Source organism: Trichoderma atroviride, chromosome 6, assembly GCF_020647795.1.
Source record: "Trichoderma atroviride chromosome 6, complete sequence".
Taxonomy (NCBI): domain Eukaryota; kingdom Fungi; phylum Ascomycota; class Sordariomycetes; order Hypocreales; family Hypocreaceae; genus Trichoderma; species Trichoderma atroviride.
In genome coordinates this window covers 831,005-855,911 of record NC_089405.1, presented here as the reverse complement: position 1 = coordinate 855,911, position 24,907 = coordinate 831,005, and the positions used below count along the sequence as shown (strand labels likewise).

General features: G+C 50.1%; 5 protein-coding genes and 2 non-coding genes across 7 annotated transcripts; 3 read left to right on the top strand and 4 right to left on the bottom strand.

The window, feature by feature from the left end:
• Positions 1-491: 491 nt before the first annotated feature.
• Positions 492-2,030, bottom strand: TrAtP1_010900 (uncharacterized protein). The gene is made up of 3 exons (XM_066114894.1): positions 1,880-2,030; positions 1,552-1,787; positions 492-1,494 (listed from the first exon to the last, which is right to left on the bottom strand). The coding sequence occupies exons 1-3, from the start codon at positions 1,983-1,985 to the stop codon at positions 598-600; spliced, it is 1,239 nt and encodes a 412-aa protein (XP_065970991.1). The 5' UTR covers positions 1,986-2,030; the 3' UTR covers positions 492-597.
• Positions 2,031-2,176: 146 nt separating this feature from the next.
• TrAtP1_010899 (uncharacterized protein) lies at positions 2,177-6,353 on the bottom strand. Its single transcript, XM_014092334.2, has 3 exons — positions 4,579-6,353; positions 4,335-4,516; positions 2,177-4,270 (listed from the first exon to the last, which is right to left on the bottom strand). The coding sequence occupies exons 1-3, from the start codon at positions 5,743-5,745 to the stop codon at positions 3,004-3,006; spliced, it is 2,616 nt and encodes an 871-aa protein (XP_013947809.2). The 5' UTR covers positions 5,746-6,353; the 3' UTR covers positions 2,177-3,003.
• Positions 6,354-12,138: 5,785 nt separating this feature from the next.
• TrAtP1_010898 (uncharacterized protein) lies at positions 12,139-15,978 on the bottom strand. The gene is made up of 2 exons (XM_066114893.1): positions 13,633-15,978; positions 12,139-13,559 (listed from the first exon to the last, which is right to left on the bottom strand). The coding sequence occupies exons 1-2, from the start codon at positions 15,308-15,310 to the stop codon at positions 13,000-13,002; spliced, it is 2,238 nt and encodes a 745-aa protein (XP_065970990.1). The 5' UTR covers positions 15,311-15,978; the 3' UTR covers positions 12,139-12,999.
• Positions 15,979-16,517: 539 nt separating this feature from the next.
• Positions 16,518-16,597, top strand: TrAtP1_010897. The gene has a single exon. It is a non-coding gene; the product is annotated as a tRNA-Arg (tRNA).
• A 118-nt stretch (positions 16,598-16,715) lies between these two features.
• TrAtP1_010896 lies at positions 16,716-16,795 on the top strand. Its single transcript has one exon. It is a non-coding gene; the product is annotated as a tRNA-Arg (tRNA).
• A 690-nt stretch (positions 16,796-17,485) lies between these two features.
• Positions 17,486-19,762, top strand: TrAtP1_010895 (uncharacterized protein). Its single transcript, XM_014092332.2, has 4 exons — positions 17,486-17,886; positions 17,941-18,482; positions 18,562-19,169; positions 19,235-19,762. Exons 1-4 carry the CDS (start codon positions 17,697-17,699, stop codon positions 19,395-19,397), a joined length of 1,503 nt encoding a protein of 500 aa, XP_013947807.1. The 5' UTR covers positions 17,486-17,696; the 3' UTR covers positions 19,398-19,762.
• Positions 19,763-23,965: 4,203 nt separating this feature from the next.
• TrAtP1_010894 (uncharacterized protein) lies at positions 23,966-24,139 on the bottom strand (the record flags this gene model as incomplete). Its single annotated transcript, XM_066114892.1, has 1 exon — positions 23,966-24,139. The coding sequence occupies one exon, from the start codon at positions 24,137-24,139 to the stop codon at positions 23,966-23,968; it is 174 nt and encodes a 57-aa protein (XP_065970989.1).
• Between the last annotated feature and the right edge of the window lie 768 nt (positions 24,140-24,907).

Here is a 24,907-nt window from a genome sequence, read left to right as displayed (position 1 = left end):
AGCGCGCAAAAGAGGAGGACTATAAAGGAAAAGGAGGGAATGGTGGAGACTGTGTTCTTTTTTATTCACGAAAGCGATTATGACTGTTATGACGACATACCTAAAATTGTTTATTCTTAAAACTGTATATAGAGATACCCACCATCAATTTGGTAGATGTTTGAGAAGCGAGAATGAGACTTGGCTGGGACCTTTTCTTTCTTAACAAAATTGCAATAGTAGCGGGCGAGACGCATATTTGGCTAGCTATTTAGTTTTTGAACATTGATATTCGTTGTTTGCTGATGTCGATATGAGTATTGTGTCTTTCACTTTTTTTTTATTTATACGCACAGAGTAGGAACAGTCAGTCTACCAAGAACGTATCAATTGAGATTTAAGCGTTCATCTCTCACTCCACAGCTATCTTGGCAGGAGGAAATGCCATGGTTGTTAGGGACATGTAGTTGAGTAAAAGAATTTGCTCTAGATTGACCTTGGATCTTGTATGTAGCTGTACGCTCTGTAAGGTGTTTATACATCTATCTAGTATATACGTATAATATTGACATTATATACAAAAAAAAAAAAGGAGAAGATAGTTGAGCGATTTCGAATTCACTCCTCAGTCTCTGCTTCCTCAAGGGCATCTTGCGCTGGCTCTTCAGACACAGGCCATCGGCGTAATACAGCCAAAAATCCTCCGCCGGCAACTCGCTCTCCTACCCTTGGCCGCATTACCTGCACCGGCTTCTTATTCCCTTCTTCGCCTTGCTGCGCCCTCGGCACGACTGTTTTCACATCCCAGTGTCGCCCACCGGAGCTGTCGTGCACGCCACCTTCGGAGGCAGTGGTGGCGTACAGCTCAATTACTTTCTCTGTGCGCACTGGTTGCTTTGTCTCTGTGGACCAAGCCTGGAAATCGGCGATTTGGCTGATGGAGGGTTTGAAGAGGATGAGCAGGCCGTTGGGGTGCAGTGCCTGGATTACGAGCTCGGCGTTTTCATGCGCCGATGGGAGATCGAGAATAGCGCGGGAAAGAAAAGGTTGACCTCGTGTCTGTTCAAGCCGACGGCTGAGAAAGTCGTCTATGGATCCGACGTGGAAGTCTACTGCGGGTAAATACTGCGCGCGCCGAAAGTTGCGTACTAGCTTATATGCAGCTCGGGCATGTTTTGTGTTGTGGTCGAGTGTATGCAGGATCGCGCGACGGGAAGATGCATATTCGTCAAAAGCGGATTGGTCTTCGGAAGAGACTTCTAGGCAACCTCGTGAATCGGTAAAGTCGTAGTGAGGTTTGTACGGAGCAGAGATGAGGGTTTGTCGTAAAGGAGCTGGGAACAGCGGATTTGCGGCATGCAGGGCGCGAGCAATGTGCAGAGTGAGGCTGCCATGGCCGGTGCCCGCTTCGAAGATTTCGAATGGAGGATCTGAGTCATCTTGTTCGTCTTCCCCGGGGCGGGATGGGTTTAGATCGAGGAGGTTGACGATTGTGCTGGCATCGTTCGGATAGATCTGCCATCATTCAGCTATGGACCATTCCCAGCGCAAAAGGACAAAACCAGCACTTACGGGAGTGGCAAGGCGCTCGCTGTTAATGATGTAGCTCGCAAGAGACGGCTCATGCAAAACCACAGAGTTGCCGGCGCTGTCGCGAACCACATCGAGGATGCGACGGCCGATCAGCTCTGCCGCAGGGACGGTGGCGCCATAAGACAGCTTCACACGAGACGCAGGCCGCAGGGGAGCCGTGAGGTGCCATTTTGCGTGTTTGGTGCCATGCTGACGGAGGAAAAGGACGTCGTGCTCTGTGAAGGACGATATGGGGGGTTTTGTTTGTTGTTTGTTCTGTGTGCCTTTTGGGCCGATTTTTTTTTTTGGTTTTAAGAGCGTAGCGTACCTTGGATTGTGCGGTTTGAGGAGTAGAAGCGGCAGAGGGACTTGCTACGGCTGGCTATTAGGAGCTGAGGATGTTTGGAGCTGAATTGGCTGCAGAACAACGACATTGTTGTGTTTGGGCAAGACGCGAGATGTTGCGATGCTGTATGAGGGTGATGTTGTCGATGAGGTCACTAGGGACTTTTTTTTTTTTTTTGTTGCAGTTGCGCCGGTGATACTTCGGAGAGCCCGAGATTCACGTACTTCGAAATTCATAGTGCACAGTAAACGATAAAGACTTGATAAAGGCAGCAAAGTACATGTACAATGTCATCATGTCTTTATTCATTACGAAAAGTTTTAATACTAACAGGCAAGTTGATAGAAAAGAAGGTGCAATGAAAATCAGTGGGCTGCCGCTCCTTCCCAGAAGGACGGCCTGGTTCTACCATCTGCATGACAATTGCCTCCTCGTCCGTTCCTGCCATCCAAACTCCAGCCTGCCGTCGCCTTCCCAGATAATGCAGGAAATGCTCGATAAGGTATTTTTCTGCCCAAATCCCATCAACTCCTCCTTCGCCCTTCTTTTTTTTCTTTTGCAAAGCCCAGCCTGGCTTCGTTTCTGCGCCACCACAGCTCCAAACCTCATGTTCGCCTCCCTTTGTGGTCTCAGAAACACACACAACACAAAAAAAAAGCAAAGCACTGCACAAGACCAAAAAAAAAAAAAAGCAAAACTAAAGAATCACACACTATTATACACGGATGGACATGCATCCAAGGTCAAGGCCTCCAAAAATAAAACGCCGGCTCGAGGTGCAGCAACTGCATCAAACAATTCAAAGAAAAGGGCTTGTCAGCGTCAACCAAGATGAGAAAGGAAATTTCACGAGGGTGAAAATATCAGCCGTCCAAAACTCCAGGCTCGACATGAGATGGAAATGAGTCGCTATGCGCGCCATAACCCTCTTGATGCTGGGTATCAATCATTTGCTGAGACATTCGACAACCAATCTCAACAATCCATGCTCGCCAAAACGCGCATCATAGGCTTTTTTCTTTCTTCCCGAACAAGATAGTCGTCATAAGTAAACGAGTGACAGAGGTATTATGATACCTGCTATTTGTGCCATTTGGGACATTTCGCTAAATGAAGCCCCAGGACCTGTTTGTTGTGCCCATCTGGAGAGCCGCCGCCCACGCATTCTGAGGCTCTTGAGCATGCTCCGTTGTGTGAAAGTCTTCTTCAAAATAAGGATGGATTTTCACTCCAACAAGCTCTTCCATAATGGTTACGAGTGGATCGTATCGTCTCCGGCATCTTTTTGTCCACGGATCGACCTTGAGCGGACTGTGGTAGCAGTAGCTATTCGGACGCGGATCTCGCATCGGGAACATTGTGTTCATACTCCGCAATAGGTTCCAATAGTCGTTTGCGGCTTGTTTCGCGACATCGGAACTCGGAGATGCAGCATACAGCAACTGCAATATGGAGTATCGGATAGCCAGCACTTCGACACTGGTTTCACCATGCCGCTGCTCGAGTTGTCTTTGAAGCGCTCGAAGTTCGATGACCAGCTTTTCAATTCTCTCCGGATTCACCTGGTTATAAAACAGCGCAAGATCGGACCATGTTCGGGCCACATACGGATGGCGGCGTCCGTAGATCGCTTCGAGTTCTTCGGCAATTGTGGAGATGCTAATCCACAAGAGTTCGGAGAGGGTCTTGGCGCCATGCTTCTGTTGCACTTCATATAAACAAGTGAAGATCTGTCGAAGTGGATGTGTGCGTTCAAAGTTTGTCGACGAATACGCTGCCAAATATTTGCAGAGGGCCGTCATCATGCCGGGATCACCGTTAATCATACCCAAGATTAGCTCCATGATGCCTTGGGGTGAAAGCTTCATCAAATCCACCTCGAGCTGTTTGAAGGCTCGCATCATATAGTCGCCTCCTTGATCTGCATCGCGGGCTTCGAAATGAAAGTTGGCCTCAAGCAAGAGGTCGCTTGATCCAGCCCCCCAAACCATGATTGATGGCCAAGTAATCTGGGTATCAGTCTCCATCTCAAATTGCCGGCAGTGCAAAAATGCCTTTCGCATGTTTCCAACGACAAGCTCTTGGGCGCGAAGGAGGTCAGGGGATCGCAGTGCTGGAGGCGGCGTTGGTGTTCTACATCGAATATGGGCTGGCAGATCGGCGGGCAGCTCGAAATCCACCAAATCATACTCCGTCACGCCCTTTCGCTTCAAATAAGTACCCAAGTTAACCACCCTGCCATTTCGGACAAATTCGGAAACCTTGCCCTCGGCATCTCGCTGAAATTTCATCGACAACAACCGCTTGACTTCTTCTTCTGTGTTATTCTTCACAAAACCCCATTGAGAAAACCTAGTCTTGTACATCTTTGGTCTGGGAGGCGAGCCAGGTCAGCGTCCAAGAAACATTAAGAAGAAGAGAGGACCAAACAACTTACGTAGCTTGAAAACCATATTGTTCAGACATGATGCTCATGACCTCTTTCAACGGTTTTCTTTCCTCAAGATACAGAGTTCGGATGGTGGACTTATATTGCTCCCAGGCCTCTGCAGGAACCTGTTCCCGTGACGGCCTAGTACCTGCCTGGGCACGAAGAGAAATCGAATCCTTCCGTTGTGCCTGATTCTTTGGTTAGTAAAGGCAGGGCTGAGAATTCTTCTGGCTCGTTTTCTATGACTCACAATAGAGGGGGTGGAAGAAGAAGAGGAAGAGGAAGGAAAAGGCGGTTCTGAGGGTCGAGGCGGTTTTGGGGGAGGAGACATTGGCCCTGGAGTCGGAGCAGCGGCTGGTACCGGTCTCGGTGTTGGCGCTTGCGCAGGTGTCAGTTCTCGCGCCGAAGCTTGTGTTTGTGTGACGGCAGTAGGTTTCCGTGGAGGCAATCGCGGCCTTGGTGGTTTTGCTGGAGCCTTCCCTTTGGCTGCCTTGGCAGCGCTGGGGTTGAATTCCAAAATGAACTGATTGCCTGTGTTCACAACCGGCTTTGGCGTCGTTGGTACCGGTGGTCTAAAATATCCTGCAAAGTTGGTCGCGTTGGTGAGACCAGAGGGCTCTGGTTTGGACCCCATCGAAGGGGGAGGACGCCATATTTCGAATCCAGGAGTGCCAGGGACTGTGGGTGTGGCTTGAGTTGGTGTAGATGCTATCGGGCTGGCCACCATAGGCGTCGATACCATTGGACTATTCACACGGGTAGTGTTCATGAACCCATCCATGCTTCCAAACGGCGTCCCAATACCAGGACTGTGCACTTGCTGGGTGTCATGAAAACTACCAAAGTGCACACTGCCGGAGCGACCCATACTGGTGGCAATCGGGCTGGGAGTTGGCGGCGAGTGAATTCCGAGAGAGCCATACTGAGATTCACCTGAGCTATTAACGGGACTCGAGATCCTATGCGATTGGGCTACGGAATTTAGGCTTCCAAAGTGTGACGATATTGAGGGACTGGTACCAAGGTGATGCGTTTGGTGATGCGCGTTATTGATGGGCCTCGGAGGCAGTGGAGGGACATATCCTTTGTTCTCGAATTGCGCGACCAAGCGACTGACTCCTCCCCCTCCTCCTCCTTGAGCCGGATTCATACCGCTCATTTCGACACTCTCTGATGGCGACATGGCAACTCCATCGCCGTTGTGGTGGTGAAAGGGTGTGTCAATCTCGGGCGTCCAGTCCATTACAGATGCTGTGGAATAGGCTCGTCCGGTTCTCTGCATAGGCTGAGGGCCCGGGGGCGGAGGCGATGACATATTGCTGAAGCCATACCGTTCCCAGGCCTGGTTGGCAACAAACCCAAACGGATCATCATCGAAGCCAGAAGCGCGAGGCTTGTCTGGCGGTTGATGGAACATGTCAACGTGCCCACGCCAAGCAGACGGAGCAGTTGGTGCTCAGTCCGCCGGCTATCTGTCTGTCAGTCACTGACGGACCTTGGCAAGTCAAAAGACTCGGCTGGAATAAATCAGTCTCCAGCGCGATGATTCATCACTCTGCTGGAGTGGCGAGCGAAATTGCTCAATCAAATCAAGGTCGTGAAAGGGAGGCGGGCAAAAGGGCCCATAATCGCCCAGCGCAGATGGATGGTAAAGAGAAGAGAAACACAGCGGTAGAAAGGTCTACTGAAACGAGCGCCGAGCCCAGTACAAAGTCCAGCTAGGGGCAGATACCTACTATCAGTATCGTTCCCCAGATATCGGCTGATGTGGGCAATGTTATGATAGGGCAACAATTTAATGATTGTGTAGTGTTATTAGGGACAAGCAAGAGAGCAAACCCGCGTGGGAGGAGGAGACTAGGCCAAGCCACGAAGTTCAGAGAGGGCGAGCAAAAGTTCCCTCGTCTAGGCCGCCAAGAATGGAAATCCCATTTGCCGTCGTTCAGTTTAAAAGGCCCCCGCTAAGATAAGAGGGAGAGAGATCCCCCAATACACGCTGGGAAGCCAGGACGGAGCGGAGAGAGCTGCTACAGTACCTATGCTAGTATGCTTCTACGATTACTAGGTGCTAGCACAATTGGATTAAACAGCGACGGGAGAGCCTAGGCACGAGAGCAGGTGGAGAGGGGCTAGCAGCAAAGACAGGCAGGCCAAAGATTGGATTAGAGGGGATGTAACCTAATGCAGGCTGGTGGCTAACGACTATTGCAACAACGATGGCGAAGCAAATAACCAGGCCGGGGAAACAAGTAGGGCTGCCGACCATTGAGCTGGAGTTACCAGGGGGGTCGGCGTGTGGGAATGCCACCATCGGCCAGAAACAGAAGGTGATATGGATTCAAGCCACCATCCACCAGACAAAACCACCAATCACAACGCTCTGATACCAACCCCTGGTGCCATACACACGAGGACACTGTGCTGAGACCATCGATGATGGCATTCGGCTGCTAACGAGGGCCTCAGTTGCACAGCTCGATGCGTCTGTTGGTAGGCAGTTCCAGAAGGATTCTGCATCTTGCGGTGGCTCTGTAGTGCGGATTATAGCAAGGCGGTTGTGAGAGATATGCGAGCCATTCAAGCGAGGGGGATGGAGGGAAAAAAAGCGCCACAAGTTGAACCACCACCACTACAATTCGCACCGGCATAACCGATCACCTCGGACGCCATTACCAGTTCGAAAGGAGTGACCGAGCCAGCGGGCGGGAAGGCTTAGGGCTCACACTATTCCGCCCAGGTCGCCAAATAGAATGTTCTTTGCGCCTGATAGACGTCTTCGCCCTGGTGTATCGCACTGCTTGCAAGATACAGAGTATGTATGGGATGCTTGGGGGCTGTTACTCCAGCCCCTAGTCTCAGCGCCGTGCGCTAACCAATATAGCACCACTCCGCAAACCCATATATTGGACAGACTTGAACGAGAGCAAGTGCCTCGGAGACCGCCAAGAGGTGGCATGCCGTATACCTGGGGGCTTTCTTGCAGCGTTCGATAGCAGCCATCAACCGACAGGACTTGCCGCGACGATTCTATACGAAGAACGTCGACAAGTATGCGCTCTATTGGCGCTGTTATGGCTGCCTTGCGTTGGAAGGATCGTCAATACGGAGTCGTAAAATCCGTCGGGATGGCACATTTCTGATCCATGCGCAACGGACGGTGGGCGTAAATGACCAGGCGCTGGAGCCGGGCCGACAGCATCTTGTCCATGGCGATTTTTGCTCTTGTTTGATTTGGACAGAGGCGGATGGCAGCCAAAACACCAAGCCTGGAGACAGCCATTGTGGGGCGCAACGCGATTCAGCGGCGTGGCACAGAGTACGGAGTACGGCGCAACATACTGCTGGCGCCTTCGGCCACCGCCGTGGGTCGAAGCAGAAGCCATCGAGGGTCTGGGGCTGACCCGCGCCGAGACCTGGTGTCAGCAGCTTCTGCGGAACTAGCAAGGATGGCTTGGTGTCAGTGGCAGCCCTGAACCCGCTCCCTTGGACACTGTGCTTGCTGTGGGCATCTCACGAGATCTCCCATCACTCGTCTAATACGAAGTACTCTCGTACCTACTGCTGTCCGCTGCGTTGGTGTTGCAAAAGAAGCTTATCATCGATAAGCACGCTCGAAATCCTGCATCATCGAAGACGGCTGCAATGTTCGCCGAGGGCAGCCAACGGCCAGAGCGGCTACGCCTTTTGCCCCAAGTGGGCAGAGCCTTCATGACCAAGCAATCCAGACCCGCTATCCACGAGCAGCAAGGCTTGCGGCAAAAAATGCGTGCAATTACGAAGTGCGTGCTACATTCTCTGCTGGCGTTATCTCTATGGCGTCCACCTAGCGCAAGAGCCCCGGCGATATACGCCATCATCATTTTTTTTTCTCCCTCGCGCGCCTGCAGGCTGGCAAACGAGCTTCCGAGAATCACGAAATTCCAAATCAGCCAGGGCAGCGTAACGCTAATATCAAAACGAAAAGAAAGTGCTAACATGTGCAAAGCACTGACTTTTCATGCGCAATATAAGATGGTGGCAGTCGCTGAACGGCATGTGAAGAGTACTTGAACGCTGGTATCCAGCTACTTTCACATGACGGAGAAATACTTGTACCTAGGTAACTGCGGCACACGGATCCCCTACCGTGCCAAGTGCTTAGTTTCGTTTACCCGCCAGGCCATCAGACGCTGCTCCCCGAGCCTCGTCCGCCAGCGCGGCTGCTGATAAGAACTCACTTGGATATGATTAGCTAATTGGAGCGACAAAGGATTCATCACTCGCATATCATAGCCATGTTGTGCGTGCCGAACGCTTCAGCTCGTGGGAATCTGCAGGTTTTCAGATGCAGTGATACGACGGGCCAGGGTACATGATGTTACCGGTTCCAGTACCTACTGCCGCAGAGAGCGGCGTGGCTGCTTTGGGGGCAATGCGACAAATACTAGTCGCCGTTGGTCTCGTGCCTCCGTGGCTGATTCCCGAGCCTGGAGTGACAACTGGTACGAGTAGTCGTACCGCCAGCCAAAACTCTCTAGGCCAGGGCCTTTCCAGGTCGAGACCAATGACGTTGGGTCGCAGACAAGCGAAGCAGCTGCTTGAGTGGCTTGTCTTAGCAGCATGACGAATCGCAGGGCCTTGAATGGCTGCCAGGATGTTATCCCGATTTGACGGGGGGGGAGGCGCTCTTAAGTTCGGGAGGAAGCCGCTCGCATCATATTCCCCTGAAAACAAGCCTAGCCCCTACAACGAGAATTTGGCTGCTTGGCAATCATATCCTGAGTTGTAGCAAACGAAGTCTACACAGAGACCCTTAAAGGACTATCGAGATGGCGATTGGTTGTCGAGATTTGGATCTAGCCGGGGACACTGCCGAATTATGTGAAGCTATTCGTGCCCCGAGGCCTACCAGTACCCATCTATTACTGCGGGGACTGACAAGCGGAGCTCAGAGTTGCCGCCGACAGCTGGATCATGGAACCTTGCCGAAATGGCCTTGAGGCGATCCACCTGCTCACTGCAATTGCCAGCCAGAGTCGGCGGCACGTCCATGCGAGCTGCAATTCCAGGGCCGTCCATCAACCGATGTTGAAACAGCTACCGGCTGTCGGAGTACTTGCAGCTGCAGGCAGGTAGTTAGTAGTTGGCCTTTGCTCCTGACTAAAAACAGCATCCGAGGCACACAGCGAGCAACCTGTTTGAGGCGGAGGCTCAGCTTGTCGCGCAAAATTTTTCGGACGCGGCTCGGGCACTGTCGGGCTTCTGCTGTCTGGCTGCCCCGATTTTGTGCCCTTTTGTGCCCTACTGCAACTCTTTGCGCTCTGCCGGCTGCGTGTTGCTTCCTCACGGCCAACTGCAGCGTTCAATGCCAATGCAATCGTGAGATGAACTTGCCTCGCGTGGCCGCATCGCATTCCCCCGCAGCCAAGATGACGGGGTTTTATTTCTATTAGTCGTGAATTTCCAAAAAGGTCCTCCAAAGTGGACATTTCCCCAGGAAATGCCATGCTCTCACACCACCAAACAGTACACGTTGCTTCCCGACGATAGCCGCCGGTCCGTCGTGGCGGTTTCTGGGGATTTTGACCTCCTTTTCTGGGGTAAGGCTGGCCAGCCTCGTTGGAAATCGAACGAATCGAATGAAATCGGCTGTTCCATCTATTCTACAGAGTGCTTGAAGCCAAGACATGTCAGCATGGTTCATGGTTGTATTGGAGACTATTGGCCTCTAGTATTGAATCCTACAGTATCTCTGAACCTACCTAGCGTTGAATGTAAGGAAGCCCATTCTAGAATCCATTCACACCATCAAACGAATCTGCGGAGAAAGTTTATTTGGGATCCAACCCCAAAGGAACAAACTGCGGCTTTTACGAGCCGTTTACCTCATTTGGCTTTTTCCAATGGCATCAGAAGACTCAAAAGAATGGGACAAAGTAGAGTATCCCTCTCTCTGAGCCGGTTCCACGTCTAGTTTCTCCGCATATCGTTCACACTGTCGAGTAGCTACCTCCCTTTCTATCGTCCGAGCTCATCGAGGGGCAAACGATGACGGCTACAGTGTGCGGATGTCACACCGTCGAGTCCAAAGTGACATTCCTTGCAAATCCGTATTGAAAGCGGGCGTCATGTGTTACGCTGTGGTGACGAACCAGAACTCTGTGGAAACAGGGAAGGGTTTTAAGCTACAGGAAATACTCTTCTTCCATGGCAAGGAACTTGTTCTAGGGATGGTGCTCTACAATGAAGTTATATGCCTCACACTTCATCTTTCCGAGCGTTGCGTTGTTGGTTGAGCGGTGCTGCTGTTAATCGGCAGATGGTATCTGTAGGCAAAGGCATGAGCTTGGAGAAGCAACTCTCTTACCCGCGAAAATCACCACACGCGAATGCATGTGGTCCTCGGTAGAATGCTGGACTGTTGGCCGTGACTAGGCCTCGTATTCTGTGTCTCGGATGGACTGACAACTTTTCAGCCCTGTGTCTCTGATCGGTGGTCACTTGCCTGCTCTCTACCCACCTGTCAACTGCTTCTCGCCATATGAGTCGATAGTTTCAAGTACGCTACTGTAGTTGTTCGGCAAGTATTGTTGCACAAATGTGGATTCGCCCGAAATCCTCCGAGAAAGTGTATATGCCATGTAGCTCGTTTGTTCCAGCCTATTCAGCCCAGAGGCTCAGCGAAATAATAAAGGGGGCAAGCAGCGCGAGAGAATGGGACCATGCCATGACAAAAGCAGACGGCACGGCTTCAGCTGACGAGGATACAGAGGGCTTGTTTTTACATGTGATGTCCAATTTCTTTCCATCTTTCCCTCTATTTTCCTATTTTTCGCTAGTGTTGAAGGAAAACATATGCACGGACTTTTTGGTAGACCGGTGTTGCAGGTGGGAAACCAGGTGCGTGCATTAGTTTAAGTCCTTTAATGGGGAAGCTATCTCGTATACCCTGCTGGCACAGCCTCTTTTTTCTCTCTCTCTCTCTCTCTCTCTCTCTATGCTGTTTGTCATGCATGGGATTTCGAGTCAAGTTTCAGGTTCAGTCTATGAATAGTCCTCCATATAGGCGTGCTTGAGCTGTTTGTCGAGGACCTAGGATGAGACAGATGCGCAATAGGACAGAACGGTGGTATTCCGCGTTTTGAGGGGTGTGTGATTTTGAGTCATTAAGCTTGTTTTAGGGTGGTAGTTTGCCACGAGGGATGGATGAGGTACGTAGTATTGGGAGAGACGAGGATGAGAGGGTTAAGTGTTGCGTGATGGAGAAGTGGTCTTGAATCTTTTATGTATGGGTTATGAAAGCTTTGTGTGGTTATCTATGTTGGATGTGAATGGATTGTACATGTGGAGCAAATGTGCATTTGATGATGTAAAAATTAGGAGAGAGGAAAAGGGGGGTGTTCTTGTGAGTGTTTGATGAGCTGTATTCAAGGTGAGGGGATTTTCTAATTGTGATGGATAGGACGGTTGAACGTAACCTTGTGGCCAAAATTGCCTCGTGTAACTATTTTTATACTTGTACGTGCCATGGCTCGCCAATCTATGATGAAAGTAGTCGTGATGGATGAACTTGATAGTCTAGAAACATGCCCATCCATGGTCCCTTGCACGGACTCTGCCTCAATGTTGCCGTCTATGAAAACATTTCATATGGAATCCCGATATAGGCATTCAGCACTAAGAAGATGTAGAGCAATAGTATGAGGAAAGCAAGTCATGTAAAATGTGATTTTGTCTGCGTAGACACTGATGAGAAAGAGGTGACGCAAATCGAGTATTCCACAGTCATTTCAAGGTCGAGTGAAGAGCCGATAGAGCAGATGAATCTATTAGAAGAAAACATTTACATAAATAGTTTATTAAAAATTACTTCTCCAAACATATAATCTGAACAACTACTCGCATCTCTTTACACGAGACGTTACATATAGGCCAAATGAAGAAATATAAAGGCCAACTACTAATACAATACTACCAATACACACAATCTATCAGACTCCTCTACTCAAGTCAAATAGATTGCGAATTTAATAAAGATGACAAAGTGACAAGTCACGTTTATTGTCAAAAAAACCGAGAACAGCAAAAAGCAGTCCGAGAAAAATACATGTATAAAAAAGGAAAACCTGAAAATCCGAACCAAAACACCCCAAAGCTCTAAAGAAACGCTCTTCCATTGCAACAAGGCAGCCATACGTGACCAATTACCTTGCATATAACTCCCCCCTCTCTCTCCAGTTGGAACTCCCTCCACTTTCCTTCCAAAACTGCTCATAGGCCTAGAGCTGTCAAAAAACAAATGTGTTGCATGCGGTAGGATCGTTGTCCATCTACCGCCCTTATAACTCCTGTTCGTATGATGGGTATGACCCGTTTTCGTGGTTGATATAGTAATAGCGCATGAGTCGAATATAAAATGTCAGTTGAGTCCTGACGTAGCGAATAACGAGGAAAAGCAGGATGAATAAATAGTGAGAAAAGGCTCCGAGGTGTTAAAGCATGAGTCGGGCCAGGAGAAAAGATGTATCATGACGGGTTAGTTGTTTTTGGTAGCCCCAGGACAGAGAGCTAAATGTAGCGATGTTCCATCTCAGTACCTCTTCCGAAGAAGGGTCTTTGCCGAGAATTGTGTCCACGTTGTCGTCGTATTTGAGAGCATAGAGTCAAATGTTGATCTGGTAGAAGTCTGTCATCATACTTCGACTCCTCCAACTTCTTCTCGAAAGCGTATACCGCCTTCCACGGTAATTCCAGCTTGCACCCAAGGCGTGTTAAAAACTTGCTGCAACGTCCAGCGGCTTCGGGCACGCTTGAGAAGGCCCTCTGTGATGTGCATGGCGTCCAAGAGGCCCCTTTCTCTGAAACGAGCTTCGTTGCCTTCATGGTCACCGTCATCGCCCCCGTACTCGATCCAACGCCATTCGCCTCTAGCAATCCGGTGGCTCTTTCGACTCCTCATTTTATGAGAATCGTTCATGCCTGGAGGAGGATCAAATGGAAGTCGAGACTCGAGAAGAGCGTATAGAAGCACACCAAGTGACCACGCATCAGTAGCACGCCCGTCGTAAGGCTGACCCATGATGACTTCAGGAGCGGCGTAATCTTCTGATCCACATCGCGTCTCAAGCTTCTCATCCTCGGCGATTCGTCTTGACAAGCCCAGATCAGCCAAAGCAATCACTGAATGCGGGTATGTGCTCCAGTTGACTGATGGGTCTGCAAGCTCATTGGGTGTAAGATTGACGAGAACGTCTAAAAAAAAACGGGTGGTGTTAGTGACGCTGCCTCTTTTCTTTGGCTCAAAACAAAACTCAGCACAACTTACTTTCTAGCTTGATATCACGATGGACAATCATTTGTTCATGAAGATATTTCACGGCGCCAACCAGCTCAGCGAAAATCCTTCTCAATAGAGGTGGTGTCAAAAGCTTTCGGTGGGCCGTAGCGACATCAAACAGGTCTCCTCCAGGAGAGTAAGTCAAGACGAGAATGGCTCTCGTGGGTTCTATGCTCCATGCCTTGAGGTCAACCAGACTAGGATGATGAATGTACTGCATGATTTCCAATTCTCGCTTGAGGCTCATCTCAACACGTTCCTCGCTGGCCCCTCCTTGAGGACCATGCTCGCACACTTTGATAGCTACCAATGTCTTTCGGTCAAGCGGGGGATCTGTTACGGCAATGTTGGTTCCTGAATCGGCATTGAGGTTTTTGGGCTGATCCATCTGACTGGTAGCCAATACAACTCTGCTAAAGGTACCTTGACCCACAGTTCGTACCGAGCGCCAGCGTCTCCGCTTCCGATCATGTCGGTCATAAGCTTCGAAATACTCGTAGCGTGAGGCTGATGAAGCATCTGCCGTGTCCCTGGATGACTCGCTAGGGGGAGGGGTCGGCGGCTTTGTAACGCTAGGAGATAGACCGCGTGATTCTGCTAGATTCTGCTCTCTTTTCATCTGAGGACCTTGAGGATCAGGTTTCGCGTGAGGACCAGATACCGATACAATCCTCTTAGGAATGGCAGTGGGATCTGGCGCCGTATATTCACTGAGACTTCGATTTCTTGTATGAGGTTGAGACTGAGTTTCATGTTGAAGTTGTTGCGAGAGTTTGGGCAAAGGCTGACTGGCGCCATCATTTTCGGCTAGGCTGGCATATAGTTTGCGTCTCGAAGAAGAAGCCGCTGGATTGGAGCCTCTCATTGGCCCTGCCGGGGCCGCCATCGAGGGCAAATCCTCACCAAGACTGCTCAACAGACTGCGATGTTGAGGAGGGGATACAGAGCCGACAGTCAGCTTCTTCCACGGCCCAGGAGATTCTCCCGACAAAAGAGGGCTCGGCAAAGGCGTCACGTCTCCCATTGCAGTAATCATAGGGCTTGAAATGACACTGCTAGTACCGCTAGCAGATCCAATTGAATGCGCAAGGGCAGCCCTGAGGCTCGGGGTTCGCGTGAGCAGCCGTATACTGCTAGACGATGTTTTGTGGTTCAAAGGCGTGGGGATGCGGATGGGCGATAGGCTTGTGTGGCCAGTAGGAGACTCGCGATGGTATACGGAAGGGGAAGCTGTAGGAGAAGAGGACGATGCAACGTTGGTCGAAATGCGGAGCGACGAAGTGGCATCGTGAGAGGCGGCACCAGGGTCTAGAGCGGCCCTGCTTTGATAACCAGCATCTTCAAACGTAGCACACTGGATTGGAGGCGTTGGAGCAGTAGTTGTGGCCTGGAAGTTGACAAAGTGCATCGGAGGATTACAGCTGGCAGCTGCGGTAGCGCCAGCGCCAGCGGCAGTGGAATCAGCCGCGGTGGCAGGCAAAGCTAATTCGTCATCTGGAACAAAGGCCGATCTCTCGTTTCGCTGATTGGCGCCGGATCGGATCTCGGAAGCACAGCCCGAGCTCGGGGTCATCAGATTCTCAGAGCTTGATGTCGAGGGAGCTTGGGAGCCATCGTCGTGAGGAGTCGAGGTCGAAGTTGGCGGGAAAAAAGAAGCGTTGCTCATGGCTGGACAGTTTGTCAGAAGCCCTGTGTCGAAGATGAGTATCCATCAATCGGACTTTGCAGCGAGAGCCCAGGCATACCCAAGGCTTGTCACGTACGTCAAGTCGAGCGCAGAACAGAGGCTAGAGCGGTCGCCTTGGAGGTTCAATGGCGCTGTGCTGTAGACTGGATGATCGGCAGATGGTCGAGGCTAGAAGTGAAGAGGAATAGAGGAACACCGTCCCGAGCACGCAGAAGGCACGCGGTCCAGCCAAAGCAAGGGCGGCGCGAGGGAGACGGGACGTCGCGGGCGGAATGAGGGGTTTGGCCGAGCGATTCAGGCGCTGCGCTCTCCTATAAGGGCGCCGTGGACATGCAGGGCTGCGGCGGCGAGGCGAGGCGGCGATGCGGCGATGCGACAGCGCTCAATGGGCGCTGAGAAGGCTGAAGAGGAGAGGCAGAGGCTGTGAGTCGAGATCGTGGTCGCGAAGGAGTCAAGAGATTCCCACGACGTTGGCAGTCCGATCCAACGACAAGCGCCAGGCTGGACGTCCCGGGTACAAGCGAAGCGCATGACATGCGGCGGGCCTGCCCCCTGCGCCTGTCCAGCAGCGAGTAGCAGGTACAAGCGCCCCACCGCAGGCCGTAGGGCGAGCACCAGGTGGGAGATACATGGGGCTACAGGGCCTGCGCTAGCCCGAAGCAGCGCGGGCGGTACGTTACATAAAAAGTACTTGGTCGAGGGGCACGGCTTCAGCCAATCAGACAAGTTGGTGCTGCCCCAGCCCGATTTAATGAAATGAAATCGATGGGTGTACAGGCCTCTTCCCGGTTGTGCTGCTGTGTTTTTTTCTTTCTATTCTGAAAAGGTAGCCCGGGAAGAAGCTTGTCTAAGAAAGGGGCAAGAGAGAGAGCTTTGAATGGCAACAACAGGCGATGTGCATACTTCAGTACATGAATAGTAAGCTGCGTGTAAGTACTAATAAGTATCTCCATTGCTGAGCTCACAAACACAGACACCATCTCTCTCACAATAACGTCATACAGCTCACAAAAGCCAGAACGTGCATCGGCTTTGGCGAACAAGTGGACTCGTGGGAGAAGCGGGGTCTGGATGGATGCGAGCCACTATCAAGACTATCAAAAAGCTGCAGGGATTGGTTTCCCTATTCGCTCGTTTCATCTCTTGACTGGCTTTAGCGGCCGGCTCTTCCACGTGACAAGATCCCGGCCGTGTGGCTCAATGGCAGAGCGTCTGACTACGATCAAGTACATCAGGAGGTTGCAGGTTCGACCCCTGTCTCGGTCAACGATATCGTCGATCCGCTTCCATCGGAAGTGGTTTCTCTTTTTGCAGATATTTGACTATTGCTCAGGAAGCTGGAACATTCTTGAGGCACTTGGGCCGGCCCTTGACATAATCCAATGGCCGTGTGGCTCAATGGCAGAGCGTCTGACTACGATCAAGTACATCAGGAGGTTGCAGGTTCGACCCCTGTCTCGGTCACAAGATCGATCCCAATTCTGCGGAAGGGGATGTAATTTCTTTTTTGTTTCGCCTTTTTCGCCTCTGCCGTGGAATGTTCCGTAGTGAGTTACCTGTCTTGGTAAATGAGTTCATGTTCGAGTTGGGCTAAGACTTTGGTCACCAGTTCAAAAGCCCAGCGCTAAATATTTTGATAGGCTCTGAAGATGGTCAAGCGATATTGGCCAATGTCATGTAGAGAGCAGCGTCTTACAAGGCTAATTACCGATTGCCAGCATCCATGTCTTTGAAGCCGTTTGGAGATGCTGCATCTTACAAGTACCATTGGCTTATCGACGGCAAGCCATAATGCTTGCATAGAGCACTAGAATTCTAGAGTTCCTGGCTTGAGAGTTGCGATAAACAAGGGTCTCTTGAAGTGCACGTGAGATCTAACAAGGGCCAGGTATCTCTGGACGGTTCAAGACCAGCCGAGGATGCCACGGAATCGCTCAAGTGAGAATGATTGAAAGTCGATTAGCCAATTCCCTAGGCATCCCGGTATATTGGCTGATGCGAACGTAGGCAGGAGTAATTGGAATATGTCGCTGTACAAGTAAAGCTTACATACTTGTACTAAGTTGTAGCTGTAAGGACCAGGCTATGGTAAGTGACGAGTCGCCTTTTATCCTGAACAATTGGACAATCAATGGTGGATGGCAGGGCCTAGGTTCCCTGTACCTATCGCTGCAGCGTTAGGCTCGGCGCAGCACAAGTACAGGCACTAAATGCGACGAGCTTAATTGATTTTGAGCTGCCCCACGTCTCAACGCGTCAAGTCGCGTCTCTCCACACTCGGTCTGCGATTCACGCCGCAAATCCATCAGCTTCAACACAGCCAGCTGGGCATCCAAAACAGTTTTCCAGCATACCGACAGCAACCATGATGCGATACGACCACAACCGAATCGACCCCAAGAGGCGAAACGTTGTCGACCACCGGAAGAAGCAGTTTGCAACGCCCCAGTTCAAGGACACGCAGTATCCCCATCGCCTGAACTTTTACGCAGATGCGCCCACAGCAGACATCACGCTCGAGCAGTTTGAGCAATGGGCCATTGATCGGCTGAGAGGTGATGAGGAGCTGCTTTCGTTTGAGGTTACCCGCGGCTTCTAACATGGAATAGTTCTGGCCGAACTCGAGGCCTGCTCCTTTCGCAACCGATCGCCAGCCGAGACGGCATCCCACATGAAGCCCATTCTCGATAAATATCTCCCACTCGACTCCAACAGCTCCAGCAACACAAAGATCATCTCACAGCGGCAGAAGGACCATTACAGCCATTTCATCCTGAGACTGGCCTTCTCTTCTACTGAAGACCTTCGGCGGAGATTTTCTCGAGTTGAGACAATGCTTTTCCGGATGCGATTCAATAGCGATGATTTGAACGAACGGTCTGCATTTGTATCTGGCTTGGATCTCGACTGGTGGGAACCGGTGACGGAGGACGAAAAGGTTCGGTATGGTGCCGAACTCGCAGCCATGGTCAGCGGAAAGAAGATGAATAGCGAGGACAACACCTGGTTCAAGGTGGACTGGGAGCGAGTGCCTGACTTGGTGGAGAGCAGACGAGTATTCTTGAAAGCCGGAAAGGCATATGTGCCTGGGCGAGAACAGTCGAGTATGGTGGTGGCAGAATTCACAAGCCGGCTTGACAGGCAACTAGAGGTAAGCATAGATGGGTATTTGCTGGGAGAGCAAGAAATCGAATCGATCATGGCTAACGCTGGGTGGTTCTTGCTATCAGCTTACGGCTCGGGCTCTGCCGCGTCTAGACGAAGACGACAGGTTAACGCCAATTCTTAACCATCTCTCCAAAAACTTCATTACGCCCGACTCGACTTACGTGTCTGGATCAACGGCACCCGCCGGGGCTCAAATCTCGGCTGCCAACATTGACAACCTTTCACAACATTTCCCCGCCTGCATGTCCAACTTGCATCGATCATTGCGTCGCGATGCTCATCTCAAACACTACGGCCGTCTTCAATACACTCTATTCCTCAAGGGCATTGGCCTAAACTTGGAAGAATGTCTCATGTTTTGGCGGAGTGGCTTCCACAAGGTCACAGACGACACGTTCAACAAAGAATACCGATACAACATTCGCCACGCTTACGGCGAAGTGGGCGGAGATTCGAATCGACGAGGTGGTGGCTACAGTCCGTTCAGCTGTCAGAAGATTCTTACTGAGCACCCCCCTGGGCCTGGCGAGGCTCACGGCTGCCCGTACCGGCATTTCAATTTGGAGAATTTGAATGCTCTGGTGCAGGCCATGGGGGTATCAGATCGGTCGGTGCTGCAAGGGATAAAAGAGGATAAAGATAACCAAAAGTTCCACATGGCATGCAATCGGTAAGTTGTTCCAACATCAAAGTCTTGGTTGTTGTCATTGCAGAGAGCTAATTTCGAGTGTCCAGGGTATTTGAACACTTGCACAAGGCCGAGATCAAAAAGGCCAAGGACGAGGGTGTTATGACATCCAACCAGCTCGAAACGATTGTCCACCCCAACGAGTACTTCAAACGAAGTTATCTGCTGAAGAATCTTGGCAAAGAGACTGATGTGAAGATGGAGGGCTAAAATGGAAACTTTTGCGTATTGCATTCTATACACGTGTTGCATTTGGAGGAGAAAAACATGCAAATGATTACATGACTGGTGTGATTGATGTGGGTAATATGAATATAGCATCGTGTTTCCACGAGTTACGTAAATCTCTGGTCAAAGGGGCGAGATGCATTGAGAGGGATGACTTTATTGGCGTTTTTCTCTCAAGCTATATTTGAATAAGGGACGGGAAATAATGCCAAGAGAATAAATACTGTTGGGAAACTGTATGTATGGCGAGATTTGCTGGTTTAATGGCCCTTTGAACAGAATCAATGAATAGGGTAGTACTTTGACTGCCAATACTTTCCCTATTACATGTCATGGCAGCGGTGTTGAAACATGCTTGTTTTTTGGCCACAACAAGTGACAGCAGAGTTATTCCAGCCCATCATGTACGATTCAGGCAACTACTTGCTACATGAGCAAGTTCCAAGCCGGTGTTTCTCGCACAAATAATGACATCTCTACTAGTAATGTATGATACCAGCGATTAGGATTAAGATCATCAAAGTAAGATCTCGGATACCCGACTGTAGGTGTGGACAATAAATATTCGGTAGATGTAAATATATTCAGCATGCTATAACTTCGATCTCTTGTCCTCTAGAGAGTGATTATCTCTAGTATCGTGTCCAAAGGCCGTTGTTGCTCTTTTTTTAACATGTCACGAGAGATGATCAGCTTCGCATTCGCCTTGGACATTCGTAGAGCTGTCGAGTTCGATTTCAATGTGTTTGGGGAGTTTGGACAAGGTACTAAATCTCTTGTGCGTAGCTGCACACTTTTCGTCCTGCGGATGCGGAGCTATTTGCGATTGAATTGAGCCTTGGTTCATAGTTGAATCTAGCGATAGAATTCCAATGGCGCCATGGCGGTGTTGAAAAAGTCTGAGTTCTCTAGGGTATGGCGTAAGAAACACCAACCTGTGAGATTTCTGAACAGCTACAGACAATGAGGTGAATGATTTTACTTTGTTCAAACCACAAAGAGCAGCATAGTCTTCCATTATTTCGTCATATTTTGCGTTAAAAGATGGCCAAACGTATTGAAAATTGCGATTTGAAGATATTTTTATCTTTTACCATTAAACGACATACGTATTCTCCTCTTAGGGCAGCTTTTATCAGATTATCTCCGGTAGCTAGATGCTGCACAAGTTCATTTACTTGCTGAATAGCAGACTGCTACTGCCATTATCGATGTACAGGATACAGAAGACTCCACATCAAGATGCCGGATAATAGAGATATCTACATGTTTCCCCAAAGTTGACTACGCTATGACTGGAGCATGTAGAACTGAGATAAATTCGTATGGTGCGAACAGAAAAAAGCTGTATAAACACAAGTTCTACGTGTTACTAGGGACAAAATCTAATAATAATAATACAAATACAACTCAAAATACATAAAGAAAACCTCGCTGATATGCCATTCCCATCATTACCGGGAACCTCTCTTAATTCAAGACACTAGTCAGTCGGTAGTAGTCAGCAATCTCATACTAAAGTGACTAAAAAAACGCATCTCTTCTAATATCCTGTTAAAGGCGTTTTAAGGTTTCCCGCAAAGCCTAGTTTATGCTTTCTCGGGAGTGAGACCGAGAGTCTCTGCATAAGCGAGGTTGCCATAGACTCTATTTAGACATGATATGAGATTTTAGAGAATGAGATCGGTTCTTCACCGAGGGCTTAGTAAAAGGCGTATACCTGAGAATTCAATTCCAACGATATGACAGGAAAAAAGAAGATGCTTGAACTTTCCCCCCTAGATTCCAAAATCTTAACTCAGCCGTTGGCCATTGAAAAAAAGATTAGGTCATCTTTTTGGCACGGGGTATAAAGCATAGAATGAAGAGTCAGTTCAGTATCACGAGATTCTCCAATATTTCTCACACGCCCTCGCCCGCGCCGTAACGATACCTATAAGCCACCTTGAACAAAAAGTAAAAACAATCACAAGAACAGGATGAATAATGGCAAATACACCCCGTCTCCGCGGGGTTGACGTGGGCAGCTTTACGCAACGCAGAGTCCCAAGTCCCGTGAACCCGCGCCTCGCCCGCCTTACCCGGAGAGAACGAGCTTTTGAGCTTGTAGTACCGTACAAGTAATTTTGCTTCCTACACGTTCCGATGAGTCATCCGTAGCAGCATAAGCCATTTTGCCTTGGTCCTCAAAGTCAGGAGGTCAACAAATTTACAAGTTGACTGACAAGAAACCTTTTGGTGATGTCTTAGTGGCCGCCTTTGCTATTGAGCTGACAAAACACGCCCATGTATCTACCAACAAAAAAAAAACGTGTTGGAATATAGCATTGTTTAGCTAATGCTTAGCATCATAGATCAACACGCTGCCACGTTTTTTCTCCTTTGTTTGCCGCCCGTTTACAGTTAGCATTCACACGTTGCATCGCGATGGTGCACAGCTACTAAAATCATTTAGGCAAAAAAAAAGGGAAAATCACATCGTCTTGGAAACAGATGGCAAGGGTTTCGTTGTTTAGAAAATGAGATCGATCATTTTATCCTCGGGCAAGCAAAGGGGGATCACCGATGATGATCCTCGGGCCGTTGAGAAGCGAGGAAAAAAAAACAAAAAGCGACAAAGCAGCAAAGCTTCACTACAGCTCTCCCGGGCGAGCCGTGGTCCCGTAGCGCCGGAAGATTTTTGAAGCCCGCCGGGGGGGCGAATTTGAGGTAGTAGCGGGCCAATGAAGGCCGCGAATGTGTCTTTTTGTTCTTTTTTACCCGGACTTTGCATATGCATGGAACATTCTTTGGAAGACAACGTGATGGCTTTGGTTTGCCGAGAATGAATGAGCTGGAACAGGGGAAAAAAAGAGCTGAAGAATGGATAGGACGTAGCTGGTGCTTGCTGGTATTAAAACTGGTACTGTAGCAGTTGAGGGTTTTTGCTTTGCTCCAGCTGAGACGAAATATGCTTCAAACGCCGGCGGTTTTTAGCGGTGGCTTCTGTCAACTGCAGCTGTGAATAGCCAGGCTAATAGTATGAGCTGCGTAAGGATAAAATAGAATTCACCAAAAAGCCATGCCAAAGAAGCCAAGCAAATAGGTCAAACCAAATACACAGCAATACGCAGTAAGCTCAGCTCCGCAGACGATCTTGCCTCATGTAAGCCTCCAGATATCGCATATCTAGATAATAACGGCGTATAGATGGGAGGGCGTGTCTGCCAGCCCATTTGTCGCCGTCGGAAAAGCAAACGCCCTGTTCCAGGCTCAGAAATATTTCAAGGCACATGGCAAAAAGACAATTGGCCTTGGGAGGGGCGTGTGTTGTCGACTTTTTGGCCATTGATGGCTTTAGATCTGACCAACAAGAAGACAAAGAGGCTAGAAGATTGGCCAAAGTTTCTTTCCGCCCTTCTAGGGGCGGTCTCGGGGAAGCGCCGGTGCCACGGGCCAATCGCAGGGCTGAATTGGGAGCAAGTGTGATTTGGCATGAAGGACAAGAGAAAAAAAAAGAGCTGCGGCTTGGGTCTACGAAGGTCCAGTCCTAGCCCTTACACACTATTAGCGCCCAACGCCTTGCGAGAGTGTCACTCACCGTCTACTGTATATCTGGTCTGGTGTCTTTTCTGCCTCTTCCAATAGCGCCGTCGACATGCCCCAAAAGGCGGCAAGCGAAGAGCGCGGGACAACGGGCCTGACAGCTTCTTTCAATCCCGTTGGCCTAGACCTGGAAAACCCGCCGGTCCGTTGGCAAAAAAAAAAAAAATTAATAAATAAGAAGAAATAAGAATTAAAGGGGCCTAGACTTTTCTTGTTCGCGGGGCCGGGGGGGTCCGGTCGTTTCTCAACGGTCGCCGGCCTGGCAGTGCAGCGAAAAAGAAGCCAAGCAGGGCCTGGAAGCGTCCTTTTTTGCCGCCTCGTGATGGTCCTGGGTCCCTTCGTGCATTGCAAGCAACATTTGACGCCTCTTAGTTTCGAGGATGGACTCATTCGATAGTCCAGGCCAAGGCCTAGGGGGGGAGGGTAAAAAAAGAAATAAGCCTGCGCATTCGCTGGGGGTGGCCCTTTTTTTTTTTTTTCTTTCATTTTTCACTTTTTAATTCATTTCATTTCTGGGTTCCTTGTGTTGGTGCCGTCGCGCCGCCCTGCCGGTCTCGACCCTACGTGCAGCAGAACCTGCGTGAAGCTTCCCTGCAGAAAAGGGCGATACGGTCAGCTCATTGGCGGGGAGGGGGAGGGGTCTTCCAAGGCTTATGCGATCAGGGATGGGATGGGCCTCTACAATATGTAGTATGCAAATGTTGAATATTGGAAACTCGCTTTGCTGATGGCAAAACCCAAAACAAAGCCAAACGGCCAAGGGCGGTATGCGATAAACAAAGGCCTGGGCAGGTCTAGACCCTCCTGGCCGCCGCGGCTCGGTCGGGTTCCTTGATGGGCCAGAATTTGATTGGGGGCCGCCCAGCCCTCTCGGCTTTGGTAGCCGGCAGCGAGTAACATTTTGGCTTCTTTAGGGCTTTTTCTTGGCCGTGGGGATTGCTCCAGACTTGTCAGAGTGCCGGACTTTATGAGCGGGTGCCCGGTGGCAAGGCTTGGGCTGACGGGGGGGTTTCTGCTTTGTTGTGAGAAAACCCAATCTGGTTTCTCTTTTCGATATCGGAGAGCAGCCGAGGCCGGCCGCCGGAGAGACGGCGTTGCATAGCTGTTGGCACGGCGCCAAAGTCAAAAAGAAGCGACATCGTAGGCGTTGGCCGTGATGGAAATGCGCCTCAGTGACACGCAACTTCATTGACGACTCGCGCCCCATTTCGGCCTCTGGTCACAAGGTGCCGTGCTGCAACGTTTGTCAGCCCCAGGCCGTGTAGATGGGTAGCACAATCTGCAGATGCCAGGGCCGACGTTGGGCCTGGGCATAGCCTGAAAGAAAACGAATATTCAACAGGTAATTGTAGGACTGCAGAAGGGTTGGTTGCATCTTTGCTCTGCTGGCATAAAAGTTTGGTACTGAGGCTGCAGTAGGAGTCTCTCGGTAATTTACACATGCTGCCTGTATGCATCGCATGCAAAGTGGCGAGGCGTGAAGATTGTCAAGGAAGCGGGACGGGCTTTGAGCCGGCGTGTTTTGTTTTGAGTGAGCGATACACAACTCACACTCACGCTCACACGCACGCCACGCCCACGGCTTGCAAGGCCCTATCTCGCGACATCGAGAGTTTAGTAGGGGATCTTGGTACTTTTTCGATGATCGCCGGCCTGAATCCTCCGACATAGCAGTAGGCCATAGGGAACCACTCTGCTGCAGCACACACTACTGGCCACATATACAATCTGAGACATGTTGACGACAAAGTGCACGGGAGCGATCGATGATTACGCGCAAAAGCGTCGTTTGATACACGGGCTTTCTTTTCAATGAGGCATTAAACACGGGCTTAACCACCACGGCGATGAAATCGGACGTGTTTTACCATGACTTACAAAACACTGCTCCATATAAGCAGCTCTGC

What these genes read in the sequence shown, in the direction of transcription:
- TrAtP1_010900 (XM_066114894.1), bottom strand. Translation starts at nt 1,985, where the DNA reads ATGTCGTTGTTCTGCAGCCAATTCAGCTCCAAACATCCTCAGCTCCTA. An exon ending in CTCAAACCGCACAATCCAAG is followed by an intron (nt 1,788 to 1,879) that starts GTACGCTACGCT and finishes CGTCCTTCACAG; the next exon opens with AGCACGACGTCCTTTTCCTC. An exon ending in GCGAGCGCCTTGCCACTCCC is followed by an intron (nt 1,495 to 1,551) that starts GTAAGTGCTGGT and finishes GAATGATGGCAG; the next exon opens with ATCTATCCGAACGATGCCAG.
- TrAtP1_010899 (XM_014092334.2), bottom strand. Translation starts at nt 5,745, where the DNA reads ATGTTCCATCAACCGCCAGACAAGCCTCGCGCTTCTGGCTTCGATGAT. An exon ending in CTTCTTCCACCCCCTCTATT is followed by an intron (nt 4,517 to 4,578) that starts GTGAGTCATAGA and finishes CCAAAGAATCAG; the next exon opens with GCACAACGGAAGGATTCGAT. An exon ending in CAATATGGTTTTCAAGCTAC is followed by an intron (nt 4,271 to 4,334) that starts GTAAGTTGTTTG and finishes CTCGCCTCCCAG; the next exon opens with ACCAAAGATGTACAAGACTA.
- TrAtP1_010898 (XM_066114893.1), bottom strand. Translation starts at nt 15,310, where the DNA reads ATGAGCAACGCTTCTTTTTTCCCGCCAACTTCGACCTCGACTCCTCAC. An exon ending in TCGTGATATCAAGCTAGAAA is followed by an intron (nt 13,560 to 13,632) that starts GTAAGTTGTGCT and finishes GTTTTTTTTTAG; the next exon opens with ACGTTCTCGTCAATCTTACA.
- TrAtP1_010895 (XM_014092332.2), top strand. Translation starts at nt 17,697, where the DNA reads ATGATGCGATACGACCACAACCGAATCGACCCCAAGAGGCGAAACGTT. An exon ending in GGCTTGACAGGCAACTAGAG is followed by an intron (nt 18,483 to 18,561) that starts GTAAGCATAGAT and finishes TCTTGCTATCAG; the next exon opens with CTTACGGCTCGGGCTCTGCC. An exon ending in TTCCACATGGCATGCAATCG is followed by an intron (nt 19,170 to 19,234) that starts GTAAGTTGTTCC and finishes TCGAGTGTCCAG; the next exon opens with GGTATTTGAACACTTGCACA.